General features: G+C 47.9%; 1 protein-coding gene across 5 annotated transcripts; it reads left to right on the plus strand.

Annotated features, from left to right (window-relative positions):
* Positions 1-713: 713 nt before the first annotated feature.
* LOC136325284 (apolipoprotein L3-like) lies at positions 714-11,915 on the plus strand. 5 transcript variants are annotated; one of them, XM_066259419.1, is made up of 6 exons: positions 715-814; positions 1,103-1,160; positions 3,385-3,426; positions 3,612-3,699; positions 6,648-6,774; positions 10,298-11,915. In XM_066259419.1, exons 4-6 carry the CDS (start codon positions 3,690-3,692, stop codon positions 11,226-11,228), a joined length of 1,068 nt encoding a protein of 355 aa, XP_066115516.1. In that variant the 5' UTR covers positions 715-814; positions 1,103-1,160; positions 3,385-3,426; positions 3,612-3,689; the 3' UTR covers positions 11,229-11,915. The 5 variants fall into 5 exon arrangements, with proteins under 5 accessions (XP_066115543.1, XP_066115516.1, XP_066115525.1 ...); XM_066259446.1 differs by lacking the exon at positions 3,385-3,426 and having other exon boundaries at positions 714-814; XM_066259428.1 differs by lacking the exon at positions 1,103-1,160 and having other exon boundaries at positions 739-814.
* The last annotated feature ends 7,485 nt before the right edge of the window (positions 11,916-19,400 follow it).

Below are 19,400 nucleotides of genomic sequence, written 5' to 3' on the forward strand. Positions count from 1 at the left end.
GTTCCCCAAACTTTTTACACAGGGGGCCAGTTCACTGTCCCTCAGACCGTTGGAGGGCCGGACTATAAAAAAAACTATGAACAAATCCCTATGCACACTGCACATATCTTATTTTAAAGTAAAAAAACAAAACGGGAACAAATACAATATTTAAAATAAAGAACAAGTAAATTTAAATCAACAAACTGACCAATATTTCAATGGGAACTATGCTTCTCTCACTGACCACCAATGAAAGAGGTGCCCTTCCAGAAGTGCAGCGGGGCCTGATAAATGGCCTCAGGGGGCCGCATGTGGCCCGCAGGCCATAGTTTGGGGACCCCTGCCCTAGATGATTGAAAACCCTACAGCCCTTCCTACTCCCCCTCCCCTAACCTTTAAAAACCACGGTCCCAGGCTGTGCCTGGCGCAGGACTCCTCCTTAGGAGTCAGCCGGGCAGGGTTCCTTTCTTCCTTTCAATAAAACCTGTTACTCTGGTCTTTTCGGACTCCGATGGATTCTAACAATAGTGAGGCCTGGGAGTAGGGGAAATATGGATATCATTGAGGGAATCTCTAATGCACCTCTTAGCACCTTTTGAATAAGGGAGTTTTGAGGTCCACCTAATTATCAAATTCGATTCAATATCACAGGCAGTTAGCTCCCTTGAGCGTTAGCAGTTGAGGAAGTCTGCTGGTGCAGAGCCCAACCCCCAGGAGGGCTTGGGCATTTCCGGAGGCCGGGTTTTTCTCTAAGTGGGTTACCAGGTTAGTCAGAGCCACGATTCCGAGCCTCACTTGGCTAGTGCCTGCCCCTTCACTAGGAAAAGAGAAGGTAACCTAGGAGCTCAGTTTCCGCAAAGGGGGTGGCCCGTGCTCGGGGCAGGGGCACAGCGACTGTGCGAACACGGGCGGGGCGGGGCCAGGCGAACCAGAAAGAGGCCCGGAGCAGGGCCAGGCGCGGGGGCGTAGGGTGAGGCTCTTCTGATCCCTGGTAATTAATCGCGAGTGGAAATTATTGGGAAGGCGGATCCAGAAGACGAGGGCAGCAAATGGGGCTGACCTAAGAGATTAGGGTGACTCAGTATAACTCTCCTACCCATTTAAAAAAACTTGGTTTCAGTCTTTAAACATCGATTTGCGGGCTCTTGTGTGTTGTGGATAGACACCCTTCGTCTACGGTGAGTATTTCATGTAGCGGGTTCTGGTCTCTCGTGGTATTCTGAGTTGGTTTATGGTATCCCGTGCAGTTTTTATAAATCGTTAAAAAGAATTTTTTTTTAATTTATTGATTTAAGAGAGAGAGAGAAAGATAAACATTAACTCATAGTTGCATCACTTTAGTAGTTCATTAATCTCTTCTATGTACCTTGAACTGGCAAGGCTGGGGTGTTGAAGGGCTACCTCAGCGTTCCAGGTCTACGCTCCATCCACTGCGCCATCACAGGCCAGACTCTTGTGCAGTTCTTAATTTTTAAGAGGTCAAACCAATTCTCTTTATGGCTTCTGGGATTTGTGTCTTGATTACCAGTGTTTCCACAAGTCAACATTGGTTTTAACATTTCTTCCCTCATGTTTATAGTTTTTTCTTCTGGTGTGCATTTAGATTGCTTTGGGATGGATTGATTGATTGATTGATTGATTTTGTAGAAGCTTTTTGTTTCTTCTTTCTCTCCCTCTCATCTTTTTTGTCCTTATCTTTGTCATTCTCCTGATGCAGGACATATGTAGTGGGTCCCTACAGCTGTCACAAAGAAGCATAACATTGTCCCTGGGCAGTTGGCTCAGTGGATAGAGTGTGGGCCTAGCGTAGGGAAGTCCTGGGTTCAATCCGCTCTTAGGGCACACATGAGAAAAGACCATCTGCTTTTCTTCCCTTCTCTTTCCCCCTTCTCTCTTTCTCTTCCCCTCTCACAGCCAGGGGCTCGATTGGGTGACTGGGCTGCTGAGGATAGCTCGGTTTGTGCCAGCGAATCAGCCTCAGGCGCTAACTATAAGCTCCCAGAGTGTTTTAATATAAATTCCTAACTGGGCAGGTCATGGTTGGTGACCACACCACAGTTATATAACTTTTTGTTTGTTGTTTTAAAGAAAAAAAGGAAGGAAGAGGAGCAGAAAGCATCAACTTGTACTACAATAGTTGCTTCTCTTACGTACCTTGACTGGGCAGGCCTAGGGTTTTGAACTGGGGACTTCATCATTCCAGATAAATGCTCTATCTACTGTGCCAGCACAGGTCAGACTCCAGGCATATAACATTTTAGTAAAAGGCATATCTTTCTCTTAGGAAGCACTGTCCATTGTTTCTGTGCGTCTAGCTTAACACAGCTTTGAAATAACCACCCTCAAGAGAGCAGTTTTGTTAATTCTCCTGTGATCCAGTCCTCACCTGGCTTTCTCCCACCTTTATGTATTCTTCCTTATATCTCCTCCTTAATTTCAAATTCATAAAAGAAACTAAGAAACAGTTATTCTGCAGAGCATTTGAGATCTTGTTCAATATGACTCAAACTTTCTAAAAATTCTCTAAAAATCACCATTAAAAAGAAGGGAATTCCCACCCATGCTCCAATGTGCTCGAACCTTGAGGACATCATTCTAAGTGAGATGAGCCAGTCACAAAAAGACAAATACCGCATGAGTCCACCTATGTGAGGTACTTACAGTAGTCAAATCCATAGAGACAGGATGTAGAAAGGCAGTGCGTCCAGGGGCTAGGCGGAGGGAGGGGCGTTATTGTTTAGTAGCGACAGAGTTTTGTTTTGCAAGATAAAATGTTTTCTATAGATTGGTTGTACAACAATGTAAATATACTTAACACTACTGACTAACTGTACAGTTAAAAATGGTTAAGATGGTCAATTTTATGTTGTACTTTTTTTTTTTTTTACTGTAATAAAAAATGTTTAAAAAAAGAATGATCTTTATCGAAACAGAGGCTTGGACTTAGGGTGCAAGACATTGTTTTGGAATGAGAAGAGCCCATTTACAAATAAACATATACACATTATTAAACATTTTTGTGTATTAACGAGAGTAGAGCATAGTCCTTAGGCACATGGGATCTGGATCAGAAAGGCTTGGATTCAAGTCCAGGTTTTAACACTGTTGTGAAAACTTGGGCTCACCTGAGTTTAGGTGCAAATCTAGACGTTGGGAGCCACAATGATGCCCACCACACGAAACGTGTGCGAGTATATGATGAAGGAGCACTGAGCAGCCCTGACATGGATGCATGACCAATGTCAGCTTTATGGGTTTGTAAGCACAAGTGTTCCCAACCTCAGGTAATTTCCAAAACGTTTTTTCATCTTCTTTTCTGTGTTTGGTTTTATCACTTCTGGTTTTATTACTTCTCAGATGTTAGTCTCCTTGTCTGATGGTTTTCTCCTTGTGCCCCAACAGGACACTGGGGCTGTCACTTGGCCTGGAGTGAGCCGGAGTGAGGTGAGTACCTTCTCTTACATAGCAGCTAGCAGAGCCCAGAAGACAGAGGAACACATCAGGTTAAGTCCATTTTGGCGTTTGTGGCCACCCCAGATGGAACCACGAGAGACCTGGGCCCTCGCCCTGGGCCCTATTGTCACAGCTGGCTCACATTCGACCCCACAATTTATTTTCTCTCCCCCAAGGGTGAAGCAACACCTCCTTCCAGCCGGGCAGAGACTGGTGAGCTGAAGGGAAATTGCTGAGAGCCCTCTGCTGACACCATGACCTCAGGTAGTCAGCTTCCTCTTCTCTGGCTGGTTCTTCCTTAACACCGGAAATTGAGGGTAGCACCTCTAGGCTGATTTAACTACACAGGAATAAAAAAACCTTGAAGGGGATTAGTGAGTGTCCTTGAGCCCCCAAGAGGGGAGAAGGAGAGTCCCTCAACCTGGAGTCTGTCAGGGGGAACATGTTCCTGGTCCTTAACTCGGGATGCTCACCACCTCCCTTCCCCTGCCATCATGTAATGACTCAGAAGAGGCCAGGACAGCCCACGGGAAGGTGGAAGTCTCTTATCCCCTCTACCTGGGCCTGCTGTTCCAGGTGGAAGCCTTCTCCCTCTGTAGCACCCCCACCCTGCGCAGCTGTGTTCGTGCCAGACGTAACCTCCCAATTATAAGCACCTGCTTACCAGGTGTGACTGTCTCAGGTAGAAAGTGCTTCTATTGATCTCAAAGACCCCTACAGAGGCCGGCTTTGTTATTTCCCCAACCCACCGCCACCCTGTCAAAAAATACATGGGTATTTTTTTATTTCTTTTTAAGAATTATTTTTATTTTTAATTTATTTTAGAGAGCTAGAGAAAAGGAGTGAGAGAGAGAGAAACATGGATTTGTTGTTCCAATTACTCATACATTCATTGGTTGATTCTTGTATGTGCCCTGATGGGATTGAACCCATGACCTTGGCATACTGGGATGATGCTACATTCCACTGTGCTACCCGGCAAGGACAATAAATACACAGGTGTGTGCTCTGGATTCCCTCCATAGGCACTGGTTCCTTTTTCCTTTAGTGAATGAAGCAAGTAAAAGAAAAAACAATCCTCCACACACCCAACTCAGTGCATTGCCTTGGCAACCAAACCAGCCTCCCAGAGAGGAAAATACTAAATACTTGCTCACATGGCAGGATAAAGGAGGAGAGGACAGATCAGAAGACAGGAGCTCTGGAGCAAGCTTGGGGATCCCTGAGGGAGGGCTGGAGCTGGTGGACCAGCATGAGGTCAGAGGTGCCAATGGGAGCTGTGTCCTCTGAGACCAGCCTGGGGGGAGAGGTGATACTGCTTGATCACAGGATTAGAGCTGAGGGTCCAGCTCCCCACCCACCAAAGACACCCCCTCCACAGCCCATCTTGGGGTTTCTGTAAGTAGCAGGAGGAATTCTGTTTGCATGGCACTTTACACAAGCAATGGTGTATAGTCTGAAACTTCATATTGCCCCCATGCCCCATAGGTATACTGTAGGGTAGAATGCAGGAATCATATGAATTTTGAAACACAACATGATATAAAGAATGTCTGATGGTGGGCTGTGGAGTCAGCCTCTAAGCTCCTGCTTGCTGGCTTTGGGCTGCCACTTATCCCATCTGTAGTTGGCTTCCTTTTTCTGTGCAATAAGAATAATGTCTCATGCCCTGGCCGGTTGGCTCAGTGGTAGAGTGTTGGCCTGGCGTGCGGGAATCCCAGGTTCGATTCCCGGCCAGGGCACACAGGAGAAGTGCCCATCTGCTTCTCCACCCCTTCCCCTCTCCTTCCTCTCTGTCTCTCTCTTCCCCTCCCGCAGCCAAGGCTCCATTGGAGCAGGGTTGGTCCGGGCACTGAGGATGGCTCTGTGGCCTCTGCCTGAGGCGCTAGAATGGCTCTGGATGCAACAGAGCGACGCCCCAGATGGCAGAGCATCGCCCCCTGGTGGTCATGCCGGGTGGATCCCGGTTGGGCGCATGCGGGAGTCTGTCTGACTGCCTCCCCATTTCCAGCTTCGGAAAAATGAAAAAAAAAAAAAAAAGAAAAAAGAATACTGTCTCACCTGACCAGGCAGTGACGCAGTGGATAGAGCCTCGGACTGGGACGTGGAGGACCCAAGTTTGAAACCCCGAGGTTGCCAGCTTGAGCGCGGGCTCATCTAGTTTGAGCAAGGCTCACCAGCTTGGATCTAAAGTTGCTGGCTCAAGCAAGGGGTTACTTGGTCTGCTGTAGCCCCCCGGTCAAGGCACATATGAGAAAGCAATCAATGAACAACTAAGGTGCTGCAGTGAGGAACTATGCTTCTCATCTCTCTCCCTTCCTGTCTGTCTGTCCCTATCTGTTCCTCTCTCTGTCACAAAAAGAAAAAAAAAAGAATAACGTCTCGTGTGTAGATAGCAGGTAACACATTTTACGTCATGTGCCTGCACACAAAAAATACATAGCAGTCCCCAGCCTCTTATCCGCAATTCCATAATCTGCAACTCTCTGAGAGTCACACATTGTCGGCGATGTATGTGAGCAGTCGCCTTGCTCTGTACTGACTTGAGATTCCTTATAGTCACCACATAATCTATCCCATGTAAGGTGAATAGTCATTTGTTTTCACTGTCAAAACATGAATGCATTTGTGTACAGGGCACTGCCCACCCTTGCTGGAGGTGGTAAATAATATAACATGTGCCCTGGACTCTCTTTCCTAATGACTAAAAATTCTAAATTTCTAAACACATCTAAATCCCAGGAATGAGAGTTAATTCTGGAGGCTAGAAGTCCCAGATCAAGGTGCTGGCAGGGTTGGTTTCTGGTGAGACCTCTCTTTGTGGTTATACATGGCTGCCTTCTTGCTCTGTCCTCACAAAGCTTTTTTCTGTGCATGGGGAACGGGGAGGGAGAGAGAGATCTCTGGGGTCTCTCCCTCTTCTCGTGAGGACAATAGCCACATTGGTTATGGACCCCACACGTATGATCCCATTTAACCTTGACTATCCTTTAAAGGTAATTTCAAAATATAGTGACATTGGGTGGTCAGGGCTTCAAAAGATGAATTTTGGGGGACACAGTTCAGTTCATAACACCAGGTGACTCCATCAAAAGTACCCCAGGTGACAGCTGCTCAGGACGGTGAACATTTATCCACCTTATTTACACTCACTACCATAATACATTTTACCATGATTTCTTCTAACCTTATTCTTTTTACTTTCCATCTAGAGACTTTCTGTCAAGACTATCTTGATGCCGTTGAGTTTCTACTGGACCCAACGAAAATAGAGAACCTGGAACACCTGCTGAGTGATGAAGCCTGGGAGAGATTTGTGGGTGCCGCCAGTCTGTCCAGGTAACCTCCAGGGGATGCCTGTGTGGGCACTCAGCTCTCCGCCCGATCTAGTGCCTCTGCCAGGCACACGTCCTCCAGGCAGTACCCTGTGGTTGGGGTTGAATATGTTCCTTCTCACAGCCTGTGAGGAACGTCTCCTTCGTCTCAGTGGTCGGCCGTGAGTGGCTCAGGTTGAGAAGAGATGAAACCGGCAGCAGGAGGGTTACGTGCACGTAGGCAGGTTACTTGTTCTCTCTCTGTCTTTCTCATCTGTTCAGTCTTCTTGTGAGGAAACTAGGATAGTGCATGTAAACTAAAAGCCTGGTGACTGACACATAGTAGGTGCTCAATTAGCATTAACTTTAATTTGTTGGGAAATGTCAGGGGTCAAGAGTCTTCTTCCTAGAGATGAGTATCAAGCAGGACTTCCTCTGCAACAAGCCAGAGAAATCTTGGCACCGTTTGTGGCGCTGGAGATTTTGGCCAGAGCACCTTTTCTCCCTAAATCAGGAATCGTAGAAACAGTGCTGGGTCCTGCTGGCTCAGAAAGCTGGAGTGCAGCTGGACCGAGCCGGGCTGAATCCCCAGTCTCTCTCTCTGCCCGGCTCTGGGCTTATGTCCTAGAGTCTCTGATTTGTCACCTGTCTCCTCAGTGGGAATCACAGGTCAATCTGATAGTATTGTGGTGAAGGCCTTAGGGTGAACTGCGGGGTCAGGTTGAGTAGGTGAGTGCAGTCACCCTATCCAGAAGCCCAGAAGGCTGGGACTAGTCAGAGCTGGGGGTCAGATTGGAGTGAGGGTGGGCCCAGGTTGGAGGACTAGTAGGAAGGCTTGGCAGCGGGCCGGACTAGAGTGAGGCAGCTGAGGCACGCAGGGCACAAAACCGAAGAGGCCGGGGCCGAGTGGAGGTCCGTGAGTGGGCGAGGGGCATTTCCTCCCGCCCTGATTGGATCCCTCCACTGCTGGGTAGAGGGCTGTGGGTGATTATGTCCCCCGCCCCTGCCTCGCCTTGGGGGGCCTGACTGCCTTTTGGGACCCTCTTCTATTCTACGTAGAGTGAGCCCCGTCATTGGGAAGGCAGTGTGCCATCGTGCCGGCTTCCAACATCAGCGTGGGTGGCAGCCAATTTTGTGTAATTTGAGGGATCCTGAGTGGCATTACAGATCCCACCAGAGAGGAATGTGCTTCCTGCGCCAGTCATCCAACTGCAGGTCTCAGCCGCTCATATGCATCGTTCCTAAGTCTCATGTGTCTTGAAGAGAGCCTGTAAGTTGGACATGGCCTTGGTGTGCACACATGTGAAGCTATAACCTGCTAAAGTGTGAGTTAGGCTGGTGACACCTGAGAAGTCAGGGGTACTGGGTGGTGGGCTGGAGAGTCCGAGGGGCACCAAGGTTAGTAGCAGATCCCCTGCTTCCCTGTTCTCTGGGGCGGTGGCTGACCCAGTGACCTTTAGCTGGAAAGGTCAGAGGGCATCAGGCTTGACAGAGAGCAGACCCAGGCAAAATGATCATTAAGTAGCCTTCTGGCTCTTAGTTTGTGGTTGTTTAATTCTGAGTTCTCAGAATAGCCAAAATGCAAAGTCTTAGGACCTAATCCCCAAGCCAGCCCTTACTTTTGACACTGATAACATATTTGGGCAGTTCCCTAAACCACCCTCATGTTCAGTAGTTTCATAAAACAGTGGTTTTCAACCATTTTATACTTGGGGACTGGTGAAAATATGACAATTATTTCACGGACAGCTATGGTAGAAATCACCCTGTATACGAAATTTGAGATCTCTGGATCTATAATCTTCATACAACATCAGGGCGGTTCACTCTTTCGTGGACCAGAATGAAATTTCTGGTGGACCTTTCCACAGACCAGCAGTTGTAAAACACTGTCCCAAAAGGACTGACAGCACTCCCCGAAAACTGTCAACGACCACAGTTAGAGCTGGTTACAAGGAAGGACACAGTTCATAGTCGGCCAAAGGGAGAGATGTATGGGGCGGAGCCTGGGAGGGTTTTAAATGTGAAGCTTCCATGGTCCTCAGGATGCATCACTGTCTTCTATTCAGTATGTTACCATGCACATGAAGCATGGCCAGTCAAGGAAGCTCACCATGTTGAAGAAAAGAATTGGCCTGGCATTTGTTAAATGGTAAGGCAGATCTTATCCGAGACCATTGTGATCCATGTGAAGACTCTAAAAATAGAGTATAGAGAGATTGGGCTCAACTCAATCTGGCAAACACAGCCTGGCATTTGTAGCCAACCAGCAGGGGAGGGGGTAAGTTGATGGAAAATTACTAAGAGGAGGTGTCATGGTAGGGGGATTTTTGCTAAAGGCAGCTCATGGAGCCTGACCAGGCAGTGGCACAGTGGATAGAGCATCGGACTAGGACACAGAGGACCCAGGTTCAAAACCCCAAAGTCGCTGGCTTGAGCATGGGATCATAGGCATGACCCCATTGTTACTGGCTTGAGCCCAGGTCCCCTGCTTGAACAATGGGTCACTCTCTCTGCTGTAGCCCCCTGGTCAAGGCCCATATGAGAAAGCAATCAATGAGCAACTAAGATGCCGCAACAAAGAATTGATGCTTCTCATCTCTCTCCCTTCCTGTCTGTCTTCCCCATCAGTCTCTGTCTCTGTCACAAAAAAGAAGAAGAAGAAGAAGAAGAAGATCAGGGCTTATGTGTCAAAGTTGGGGAATGAGGAATTTGATCAGATATCAAAGGAAATCAGACATCAAAAGTGGGGGGAATCTCACTAAACTGTTGTAGCAGGATTCTTGCTAAGATTGGAAAACATAGGCTGTCGGGGTAGAGCATGGAAGGTCAAGGCCTAATGGAGAAGAGGGCTCGGAGAGCCTAGTGTAAACCTGGCAGTCTTTTTCTACCCAAGCCTCAGTGTGCAGAGCCTTTTGGGGCCGGTCACATGCTGCCCACGTGGCTGACTGTAGTCCCAGCCCCTCCTGGAGGTCTAACTAATGCCTTTAGTTTCTAGTTCCTTCATAGGCTAGATCTGGTAACACCCGATCCAAAGCCTCCATGACATGTCACCTTGTCAGACTGTCCAGTGTCCATATGCCAGGCAAAAATGACACTCCCATCAGCCAGGACTTTCTAGGGACCTGGAGATCACTTCCCAGTAGCCAAGGGCAAAGGGCAGAGCACTGTGGGTCAGGATAAGTCTTCACCATACTCTGAGGTTTTCTGAATGAAGGCTCCTCTGCCCCAGCCCACTTCTCCGTGTTCATGCTCGTAATGCCCACCCTACAGACACCGTGGTGGTGGTGTTGACCTGCCATTGAATGAGAAGTTGTCTTTTTCAAATACTTAATACTTAAGAGGACTTTTTCTCATTTAGTACCTGATTGAATAAATACTATGGAGTATCTACAAGGTACAAAATATGTAAGAAAAATTTTTTGCATTTGTAAAATTTTTTTCTATTTGATTTATTGTCAGAGCTATTACTATTATTATGCAAGATGGAACCGATTTTACAGGTAAGCAAACTACCTTTCTTAATCACTTGACCTTCCTTATTACAGGATGAAGGCAGATGCACTATATAATGACTTAAACCAGCTGAAAAATCTCATGGCCACAGAGGACAAAGACATGCTCTCAAAGGACCAGCTGCATAGGGAGCAGTTTCTGAGTGAGTTTCCTCAGCTAAAACGGAAGCTTGAAGAGAACATAGGAAAGCTCCATGCACTGGCTGACAAGGTTGACAAGGTACACAAGGACTGCACCATCTCCAAAGTGGTGGCCAATTCCACCGGCGCTGTGTCTGGCATTCTGACCATCCTTGGCGTCTCTCTGGCACCCGTGACAGCAGGGGCCAGTCTGGTGCTTGTGGCAACTGGAATTGGACTGGGGACAGCTGCTGCTGTGACCAGTGTGTCCACCAGCATCGTGGACTACTCAAACAACAAGTCAGCAAAAGCAAAAGCCAGTCAGCTGGTGTCAAGTGACATCGACAACAGGGAGGTGGTCATGGAAGTTCTGCGCCACAGCACGCCGCAAATTGTTTCCTTAGCAAAGAAGTGCTTCCAGTCCCTGCTGGACATTGTCAGTAACGTCCGTGCCTTCAAGCTGGTCAATTCCAGCTCTGTCCTTGCGGCTGAGGCCAAGCTCTTCGCAACCCCTGGGATAGTCTCGGCCCAACGCAGCAAGCAGCTACAGAAAATCTTTGGAGGCACTGCTCTGGCAATGACCAAAGGAGCCAAAATCTCGGGTCTAACCACTGCAGCTGTCTTCCTTCTGATAGATGTCATCAGCCTTGTGAAGGAGTCAATACACTTGCACGAGGGGTCAAAGGCACAGGTGGCTGCAGAGTTGCGGCAGCAGGCCCAGGAGCTGGGAGGCAGGTTGGAGACACTCACCTGTATTCATTCACAGGTGTCTGCAGAAGTGCCAGACTCAGTGATCCCCAGCCAGGACAGGGAGCAGGGGCATGTGTGGGAGACTGCAAGCTGACAGGGTCCTTGCAGTTTAGAGTTTTGGGGGACAGAGGTGTGGGGGACTGGCAGTAAGCTGACAGGGTCCTTGCTGCCCATCCCCCCACCTCACTTGCTTAAGCTGCTAAAGGCTAAGCTCTTCCCCACAACCTCTGATTGGTTGATTAAGTTGGTAAGGGCTGTTTACACACCCTTCCCTACACCTCCCTGGTAGTTGTGATGTTGATGGTTTCTACCCGTCCCATCCCCCATGTCCCTCTCAAAGAGACTGGAGGCAGTTTTATTTTTACCCTTTGTTTTGTGAAGTTAAGATGTTATGCATGGGCCTGACCTGTGGTGGTGCAGTGGATAAAGTGGTGACCTGGAACGCTGAGGTCGCTGGTCTAAAACCCTAGGCTTGCCTGGTCAAGGCACATATGGGAGTTGGTGCTTCCTGCTCTTCCCCACTTTCTCTCTCTCACACTCTCTCTCCTCTCTAAAATGAATAAATAAGTAAATAAATAAAATGGGGGGAAAAAAGATGTTATGCATGGTGGGGGGTTTCTGCACTTGGGAGAATTCTTGGTTTGCCTCAGAAATGTGACTTTGTATCTGAGCTCTCTTTGGTTTTGCAAATGACTTTGCTTTACATTATAAAAATAAAGCTTTTGGGAGCACAGGCGCTTTTGGTATAGGCCATCAGCCATGAGAAGACCTCCCAATCTCATCCTTTTTCTTTCTGTGTTTATTTTCGAATGCTCCGCCATTCCCACTGGATACCCGCAAAGTGATGAGTCGTGCTGGCTCACGACAGGCATGTGTGAGACAAAAGTGTGGCGGTATGTTGTCAGAGGGGGAGAAGAGGGTGAGGTAACATTTATGGAACTGGGTAGTAAGGAGTTTGGTATTTCTATAGCTGAGCCCAGCAAGGGGTCGGGGGTGCGGTTAATGCCTAATGCAGATGGTAGCTGGGTCAGAGAGAAGGATGGAATGTGGAGCCTGAACCAAGGAAAGAGAGGGGACAAGGGAGTGAGGAGATGAGGAGAAACTTTATTTTAGACCAAAAAAGGTATTGGGGTCATGAATAAAGAGAGAGAGGTGGAAGAATAAGCAGGAGAAAGTCAAAATTACTGATATGTTGAAAATGGGAGAAAGTTAAAGTTTCTGTAATGCCTGTCCCGCCCTCAGCGGGTGATGAGAGACAAATGAGGGGGGTCCCGTGGGTGCTCCAGATTGCCAACTTTGGCCGAGTCTTCATATAAGAAGGTTTTCTGTTCGTGTGAAAACTTCCCCCGAATTTGTTTCAAACTTGATTGTGCTGGGGAAACCTGAGTTACACACCATCCTACTAGCCAGCGATATTTAAGTCAAGCAAGAGAAAACAGCAAAAGTCACACAGGTACTGAATTCACTGCGTCCCTATCACATCACAGGCACATGCTCAGAGCTGGGGGTGCGGAGGGGGTGGGGGTGGATGGAGTGGCGGGAGGGAGCCCAGGGTGGAGGAATAACCAAGCCCACACAGCCTGTGAGTGCCAGGCCTGTCTTACCCCAGGAGACCCCAGCAGGTCTGGACTTGGGCTGCCCTCTCCGCTGGCCAGCAGAGGGGAGGCGCTAAGGGTGGTGCTGGCCGACCTATTCTTGTGTGATTTCGGTTCCCTTTTGGGTCCATCTTAGTGGAATTAGGGTGTAATTATAAGTCAGTAACACAGGTCCTCTGATTGGCGACGGGCACCTGCAGTGGCCATAGCAGTCGAGGCTCATTGGTCAGTGAGCCTAGAAGTGTGGGGATGGAAGAGGAGAATGGCCTTTCTCTGAACTTTGGCTCAGAATAACCCTTTGCAAACTGGATGGTCCCTATTTGACAAAATGGAGAAACTGAGGCACCAGCAGTTGAGGTAATTCAGCTAAGTCAGCAGAGCCTGGATTTAATGTTCGACTGCTCTTTCTGTCTCCCTGTGTCCCTGAGGGGTAGAGGCAGGGGATGGGAGATTGATGCTTCTCTAGGTTCTGCATGGGTTCCTGGACCATTTCGGCATGACCAGGTGACCCCAGAAGGCAGCAGCTCTGGGGTGTGTGCTGCCCCTTAGGCAGAGGTGGATTTAATGGCAGGTACACCTGACGCACACCCTAGGCCCTGACTTCTGAAGGGCCCCGCAAAACCCCAACTTTACACTTTCTTCTAATGACACCAAGTTTGGTTTCATATGTGCAATTTTAACATTAATAGTACATAATATTTTTTATTTATTTAAAAATATGGTTAACATGTATTTTTATTTTCCCTCTTTTTTTTTTTAAATTTTTATTTATTTATTTATTTTTTACAGAGACAGTGAGTCAGAGAGAGGGACAGACAGACAGGAATGGAGAGAGATGAGAAGCATCAATCATTAGTTTCTCATTGCGTGTTGCAACACCTTAGTTGTTCATTGATTGCTTTCTCATATGTGCCCTGACCACGGGCCTTCAGCAGACCGAGTAACCCCTTGCTGGAGCTAGCGACCTTGAATTCAAGCTGGTGGGCCTTTCCTCAAACCAGACAAGCCCACACTCAAGCTGGCGACCTCGGGGTCTCGAACCCGGGTCCTCTGCATCCCAGTCCGACGCTCTATCCACTGCGCCACCACCTGGTCAGGCCCTCTTTTTTTTAAGGGGCCCAATATTTTCTTCTGCACCCGGGGCCTCAACCCACCTTAATCCGCCTATGCCCCTCGGCACTTCAGAGGAAGCAGAGGAGGCAGAGGTGGGCCACGGAAGGCCGGAGCCTTGGTGCTGTATCCAAGCGTCCTTGTCCCGTGGGAATGAGCTTGAAAGGCATCATCAGTGTGACCTGGGTCAGAACTGCTCCCAGGAATCTGCTCCCCTACCTGAATACTCCTGGCGAGCTGCTCCTAAGGCCTAATGGGGGAAGAGGATTTCTTTTGAAATATATACACAAAGGAGTGAGCAGTTGTCTCACCCACCCTCTCTCTGTGTCGGGTCCTGTAGGAAAACTAGGTCCTGAGGTCCCTAGAGGGGAGTGACTTGCCCAGGTTCACATGACAGGAAATGATCAGGGAGCTGGCAGGGCTCCACCTCCCTGGCCCTCACTCAGTTCAGGACTGTGGGTTGGTGGGAGGAGTCAGAGGTGGTCCTGTGTGCCCCAGAGGCGGGAGTGAGCAGGGAACGGTGCGGAGTATCTGCAGCATGATCACGGCTTTGTCATCTCAGAGCAAAAAGCCACTGTGTGCCTGTGAGTGTGACTGCAGGAGCATGAGCTCAGATTTCTGTGTTTGTAGAAACAGAGGTAAACAGTACACAGACTGGCTGTCACCAGTAGTCAACACCTAGTTGTGTATGGGATAGAATCCATTTCTTCCTTTAGAAACTTCTGAATTATTACAATCACAATTTTCCCTTAAATCCCAGAGTTGCAAAGCCCAGGGTTGACTTCTACTCTGCCCATCAAGTGCTATGTGACCCTGGGTAAGTCACTTCCCTTCTCTGGGCCTCATTTTTATTACCTGATAAGTGAGTTTGGGGTCTCCCACCCTGCTGGACCCTGAAGGGTTGTGAGCATCTAAGGAGGTCCTGATTAGTGGTGAAGGAATAGGGCCCCAGTGTGAGGGGGTGGGGGTGGGGAAGCAGGTATTATTTATTTATTTATTTATTTAAATTTTATTTTTATTCAGTAAGAGGAAAAGAGGCAGAAACAGACTCCTGCATGCACTCTGACCGGGATTCACCCAGCAAGCCCACTGGGGGAGATGCTCTGCCCATTATGGGCGTTGCTGCATTGCTCAGCAACTGAACTCTTCTTAGTGCCTGAGGCAGAGGCCATGGAGCCATCCTCAGCATCTGGGGCCATCTCGCTTCAATTGAGCCATGGCTGCAGGAGGGGAAGACACAGAGAGAGAGACAGAGAGAAGTGAGAGGGGGAGAGGTGGGGAAACAGATGGGCACTTCTGTGTGCCCTGACCTGGAGTCGAACTTGGGACATCCACACACTGGCCTGATGCTCTACCACTGTGCCAACCAGCCAGGGTGGAGGTAGGTATTAAACCCAGATGTCAGAAGACAAACAGGAAGTAGGGTTAGCTGGAAACTCAAGCTGGCTACTCAGATCAAGCCTCAGGTTGCAAAGAATAAGTGAGGAACTGGTGTTGCCTATCTCATGTTTAAAGAGATCCTAGAAATATAGATTATTTGATGTGAAAATTCCTGAAATTTAAATATTGACGCATGAACCTTTAACTGATGTATATATAATGATGATATATATGCACGTACGCAAACACACATATGCACACTGGCTGGTCAGGCTCAGTGCACAGCCACCAGCCAGCCTGCTGCTCTGGCATTTAGGCTTCCAATTGTCTGTTATTGCACCAAATGCTGCTTCTCTCACTTCTCTTTGTCTTCAGTACCTGCACAGTATTTCAGAGTGAGAATGGCCCCTGATTTGCCCACTGTGACTGAATGAATACACTGTTACAGAGTTTCCTCCACTTTATTTTTTTTAAATGTTAGTATTTTAATTTATTTATTTGTTTATCTATTTTACAGAGAGTGAGTCAGAGAGAGGGATAGACAGGGACAGACAGATAGGAACAGAGAGATGAGAAGCATCAATCATTAGTTTTTCATTGCATGTTGCAGCACCTTAGTTGTTCATTGATTGCTTTCTCATATGTGCCTTAACTGCGGGCCTTAAGCAGACCGAGCAACCCTTTGCTGGAGCCAGTGACCTTGGGTTCAAGCTGGTGGGCTTTTCCTCAAACCAGATGAGCCCGCACTCAAGCTGGCGACCTCAGGGTCTCGAACCTGGATCCTCTGCATCCCAGTCCGACGCTCTATCCACTGCACCACTGCCTGGTCAGGCTCCTTCACTTTATTTTTATTTTTCTTAAGTGAAAAGTGGGGAGGGAGAGAGACAGATTCCCACATGCACCCCAACCAGAATCCACCCAACAAGCCCCCTATGGGGCAATGCTCTGCCCATCTGGAGCTGTTACTCCATTGCTTGGCAACTGAGCTATTTTAGCTCCTGAGGTGAGGCCATGGAGCCATCCTTAGCGCCTGGGGCCAACTTGCTCCAATTGAGCCACGGCTGCAGGAGAAGAAAAGAGAGAGAGAGAGAGAAGGGAAAGGGGAGAGAGGTGGAGAAGCAGATAGTCACTTCTGTATGCCCTGACCGGGAATCAAACCCGGGACATCCACACACTGGGCCAATGCTCTACCACTCAACTTTTAAAAATCATATATAGCCTGACCAGGCGGTGGTGCAGTGGACAGAGCGTCAGACTGGGATGCGGAGGACCCAGGTTCGAGACCCCGAGGTTGCAGGCTTGAGCACAGGCTTATCTGGTTTGAGCAAAAAGCTCAGCAGCGCCTGACCTGTGGTGGCGCAGTGGATAAAGCGTCAACCTGGAAATGCTGAGGTCGCCGGTTTGAAACCCTGGGCTTGCCTGGTCAGGGCACATATGGGAGTTGATGCTTCCAGCTCCTCCCCCCTTCTCTCTCTCTCTGTCTCTCTATCCTCTCTCTTCCTCTCTAAAAATGAATAAATAAAATAAAATTTAAAAAAAAAAAAAAAAAGGCTCAGCAGCTTGGACCCAAGGTTGCTGGCTCTAGCAAGGGGTTACTCAGTCTGCTGAAGGCCCACAATCAGGGCACATATGAGAAAACAATCAATGAATAACTAAGGTGCTGCAACGAAAAACTGGTGATTGATGCTTCTCATCTCTCTCCGTTCCTGTCTTTCTGTCCCTATCTATCCCTCTCTGTCTCTGTAAAAAAATCAATCAATCAATCAATAAAAAAACACACAAAAAAAACATATATAGTATATTAGGAATAATACTGGGCTGATGACCAGCTCTTGGGATGACAGGCCTCTTGGCAATGCCCAACCAAGTACACTCATGGGGCTTGCCTACCATGGCTCACAGTGAGGGCAAGACCCACACTGGCAAAGGAATGTCTGCTCCCCCTGATAGAAACAAGGTGAGTCAACTGTGGTAAACAGAACCAAGCAGAGGGTTCCTGTCCTAGCCACTCAGGCCAGCATGGACAAGGACCCACGGGAGATTAGTGGGCACACTAGGAACACGCAGAGGCTTTCTGACTATGGCCAGCGTGTCTGACAGGCCCTCCAAACAGCACAAAGGATTTGTGAGCAGCTTGCTGGGCGAGGTTCCGATTCTCACAAGGAATATGAAGAATTTGTTTACTGTTTGTGAATACTTTGACCAGTGGCTATCTCTTCTTCTGGCTCCCCCATCACTACCTGCCAATCCAACATTCAGAGAGAGATCTTATTTTGGGGGTCCTGGCTTAGTTGGAGGAGTCCAGGGCTACAGTCGGAAATCTGGGGCATTGTAACACTGGACCTTGCCTGCAGGGACGGGAGGTGGCACTGTAGGCACAGACATCACTGCTGTTGGAGCTTGTCTACAGGTGGGGACCTTGGGGACAATGCCACAGAGCTGCTGCTTTTGACATCAAGAAGTAATAGGAGACCTGTGAGCCAGAGCCGGGAGGGGCAATGGCCGTACCAGGGAAGGGCCAGGGTGAGAGGACACTGCTTGGGGGCTCCTGAAACTGTTAGAAGAACCCACTAGGTCCCAGGAACCAGCAGAGAAGGGGTGGAGCCAGAGAAATACTGCTGTGTGACTGCTTAGCCCAGGGGTAGTCAACCTTTTTATACCTACCGCCCACTTTTGTATCTCTGTTAATAGTAAAATTTTCTAACTGCCCACTGGTTCCACAGTAATGGTGATTTATAAAGTAGGGAAGTAACTTTACTTTATAAAATTTATAAAGCAGAGTTACAGCAAGTTAAAGCATATAATAATAATTACTTACCAAGTACTTTATGTCGGATTTTCGCTAAGTTTGGCAGAATAAGTCTTTATAAAACAACTTACTATAGTTAAATCTATCTTTTTATTTATACTTTGGTTGCTCCGCTTCTGCCCACCATGAAAGCTGAAATGCCCACTAGGGGGCGGTAGGGACCAGGCTGACTACCACTGGCTTAGCCCATCAGCTAGAGAAAGCAGGTCACATCCACCTTCACCATGTGTATAGAGAGCGAACACTCCCACCTCCCAGCCAGGCTGGCTGTTTGCCTGCAGAACACCGTGGGCCAGTACGAGTCTGCGTCAGGTGATGAGAGAGGTGCCTCATGCTCCTCCAGCCTCAGCCCTGCATGTTGACCTTGGTTCACACTCCATACAGGCCCCTCTGTGTCCTCCTGGTTCCCCTCTGCCTCCTGCCTCTCTCCTATCGCCTACCCTATCCCTCCAGGCTGGGCAGTGATTCTTAAAAGCATTGTGGTAGTCACTAGGGCTGTTGGCAAAATTTTTCTGTTTTTTCCCTTCTCAACACATGGTAGGATTATTCTTCCTGTCCTCTTTATGATTGAGTGGGAATGTGTAACCGGAGCTCTGATCACTGACTTTTGAATGGAAATAACATGTGTCAATTCTAAGGCACAGCGCTTAATATAAGACCCTTTCCCTCTGCCAGCAATGCTCCAGAGACTGGCTGCTCTATGGTCCTGGGTTCGGGAGGGAGGATCACAGAAGCAGACTGCACCTGATCTCTGATGGACATGCATCATGATCAGGAGGTAACCTTTGTTGCTGTAAACCATTGAGATCTGTGCGAGGGTCTTTGTTACTGCAGCAAATCCTGGCTCATAGAAGCATAGCTTGAGGAAATCATGGTATTATTTGTAGACCACTGTGAAAAGTGCATATCTTTAATTTCTTATGTAAGCTAGAATTAGTATTAACAATAATGAATATCACTTACTAAGTGCTTACTATGTGTCAGGCATTATACTAGGTTCTTTGGCAAATGTTTTCTCATTAATTAGTACTGACCTGTTTAGTATAATTCGTCTCATCAATAAAGATGAAGGGACATTGAAGGTCAAGATCATAGCTAGTAAGTGGTAGAATTGAGATTCGAATACAGGGTCCTCTGAGCCCCAAATCCTTACTCTTTCTACCACTAAGTTGCTGTTATATATAGCAGGACAAGGACTATGAAAAACAAACACACATTTTAAAAAGAAAAGATCTCTTAACAGGAAAAACTTTTTTTTTTAGAGAGAGAGAGAGAGGGAAAGAAAGAAAGAGAAACAGACAGAAAGGGAGAGAGATGAGAAGCATCAATTCATAGTTGCAGCACCTTAGTTGTTCATTGATTGCTTCCTTAT

Source organism: Saccopteryx bilineata, chromosome 1 (assembly GCF_036850765.1).
Source record: "Saccopteryx bilineata isolate mSacBil1 chromosome 1, mSacBil1_pri_phased_curated, whole genome shotgun sequence".
NCBI classification, from domain to species: domain Eukaryota; kingdom Metazoa; phylum Chordata; class Mammalia; order Chiroptera; family Emballonuridae; genus Saccopteryx; species Saccopteryx bilineata.

Excerpts from the sequence above, each read along its gene's own strand:
- LOC136325284 (XM_066259446.1), top strand. Across the intron at positions 6,775-10,297 it reads GGTGCCGCCAGTCTGTCCAG|GATGAAGGCAGATGCACTAT; the intron begins GTAACCTCCAGG and ends TCCTTATTACAG.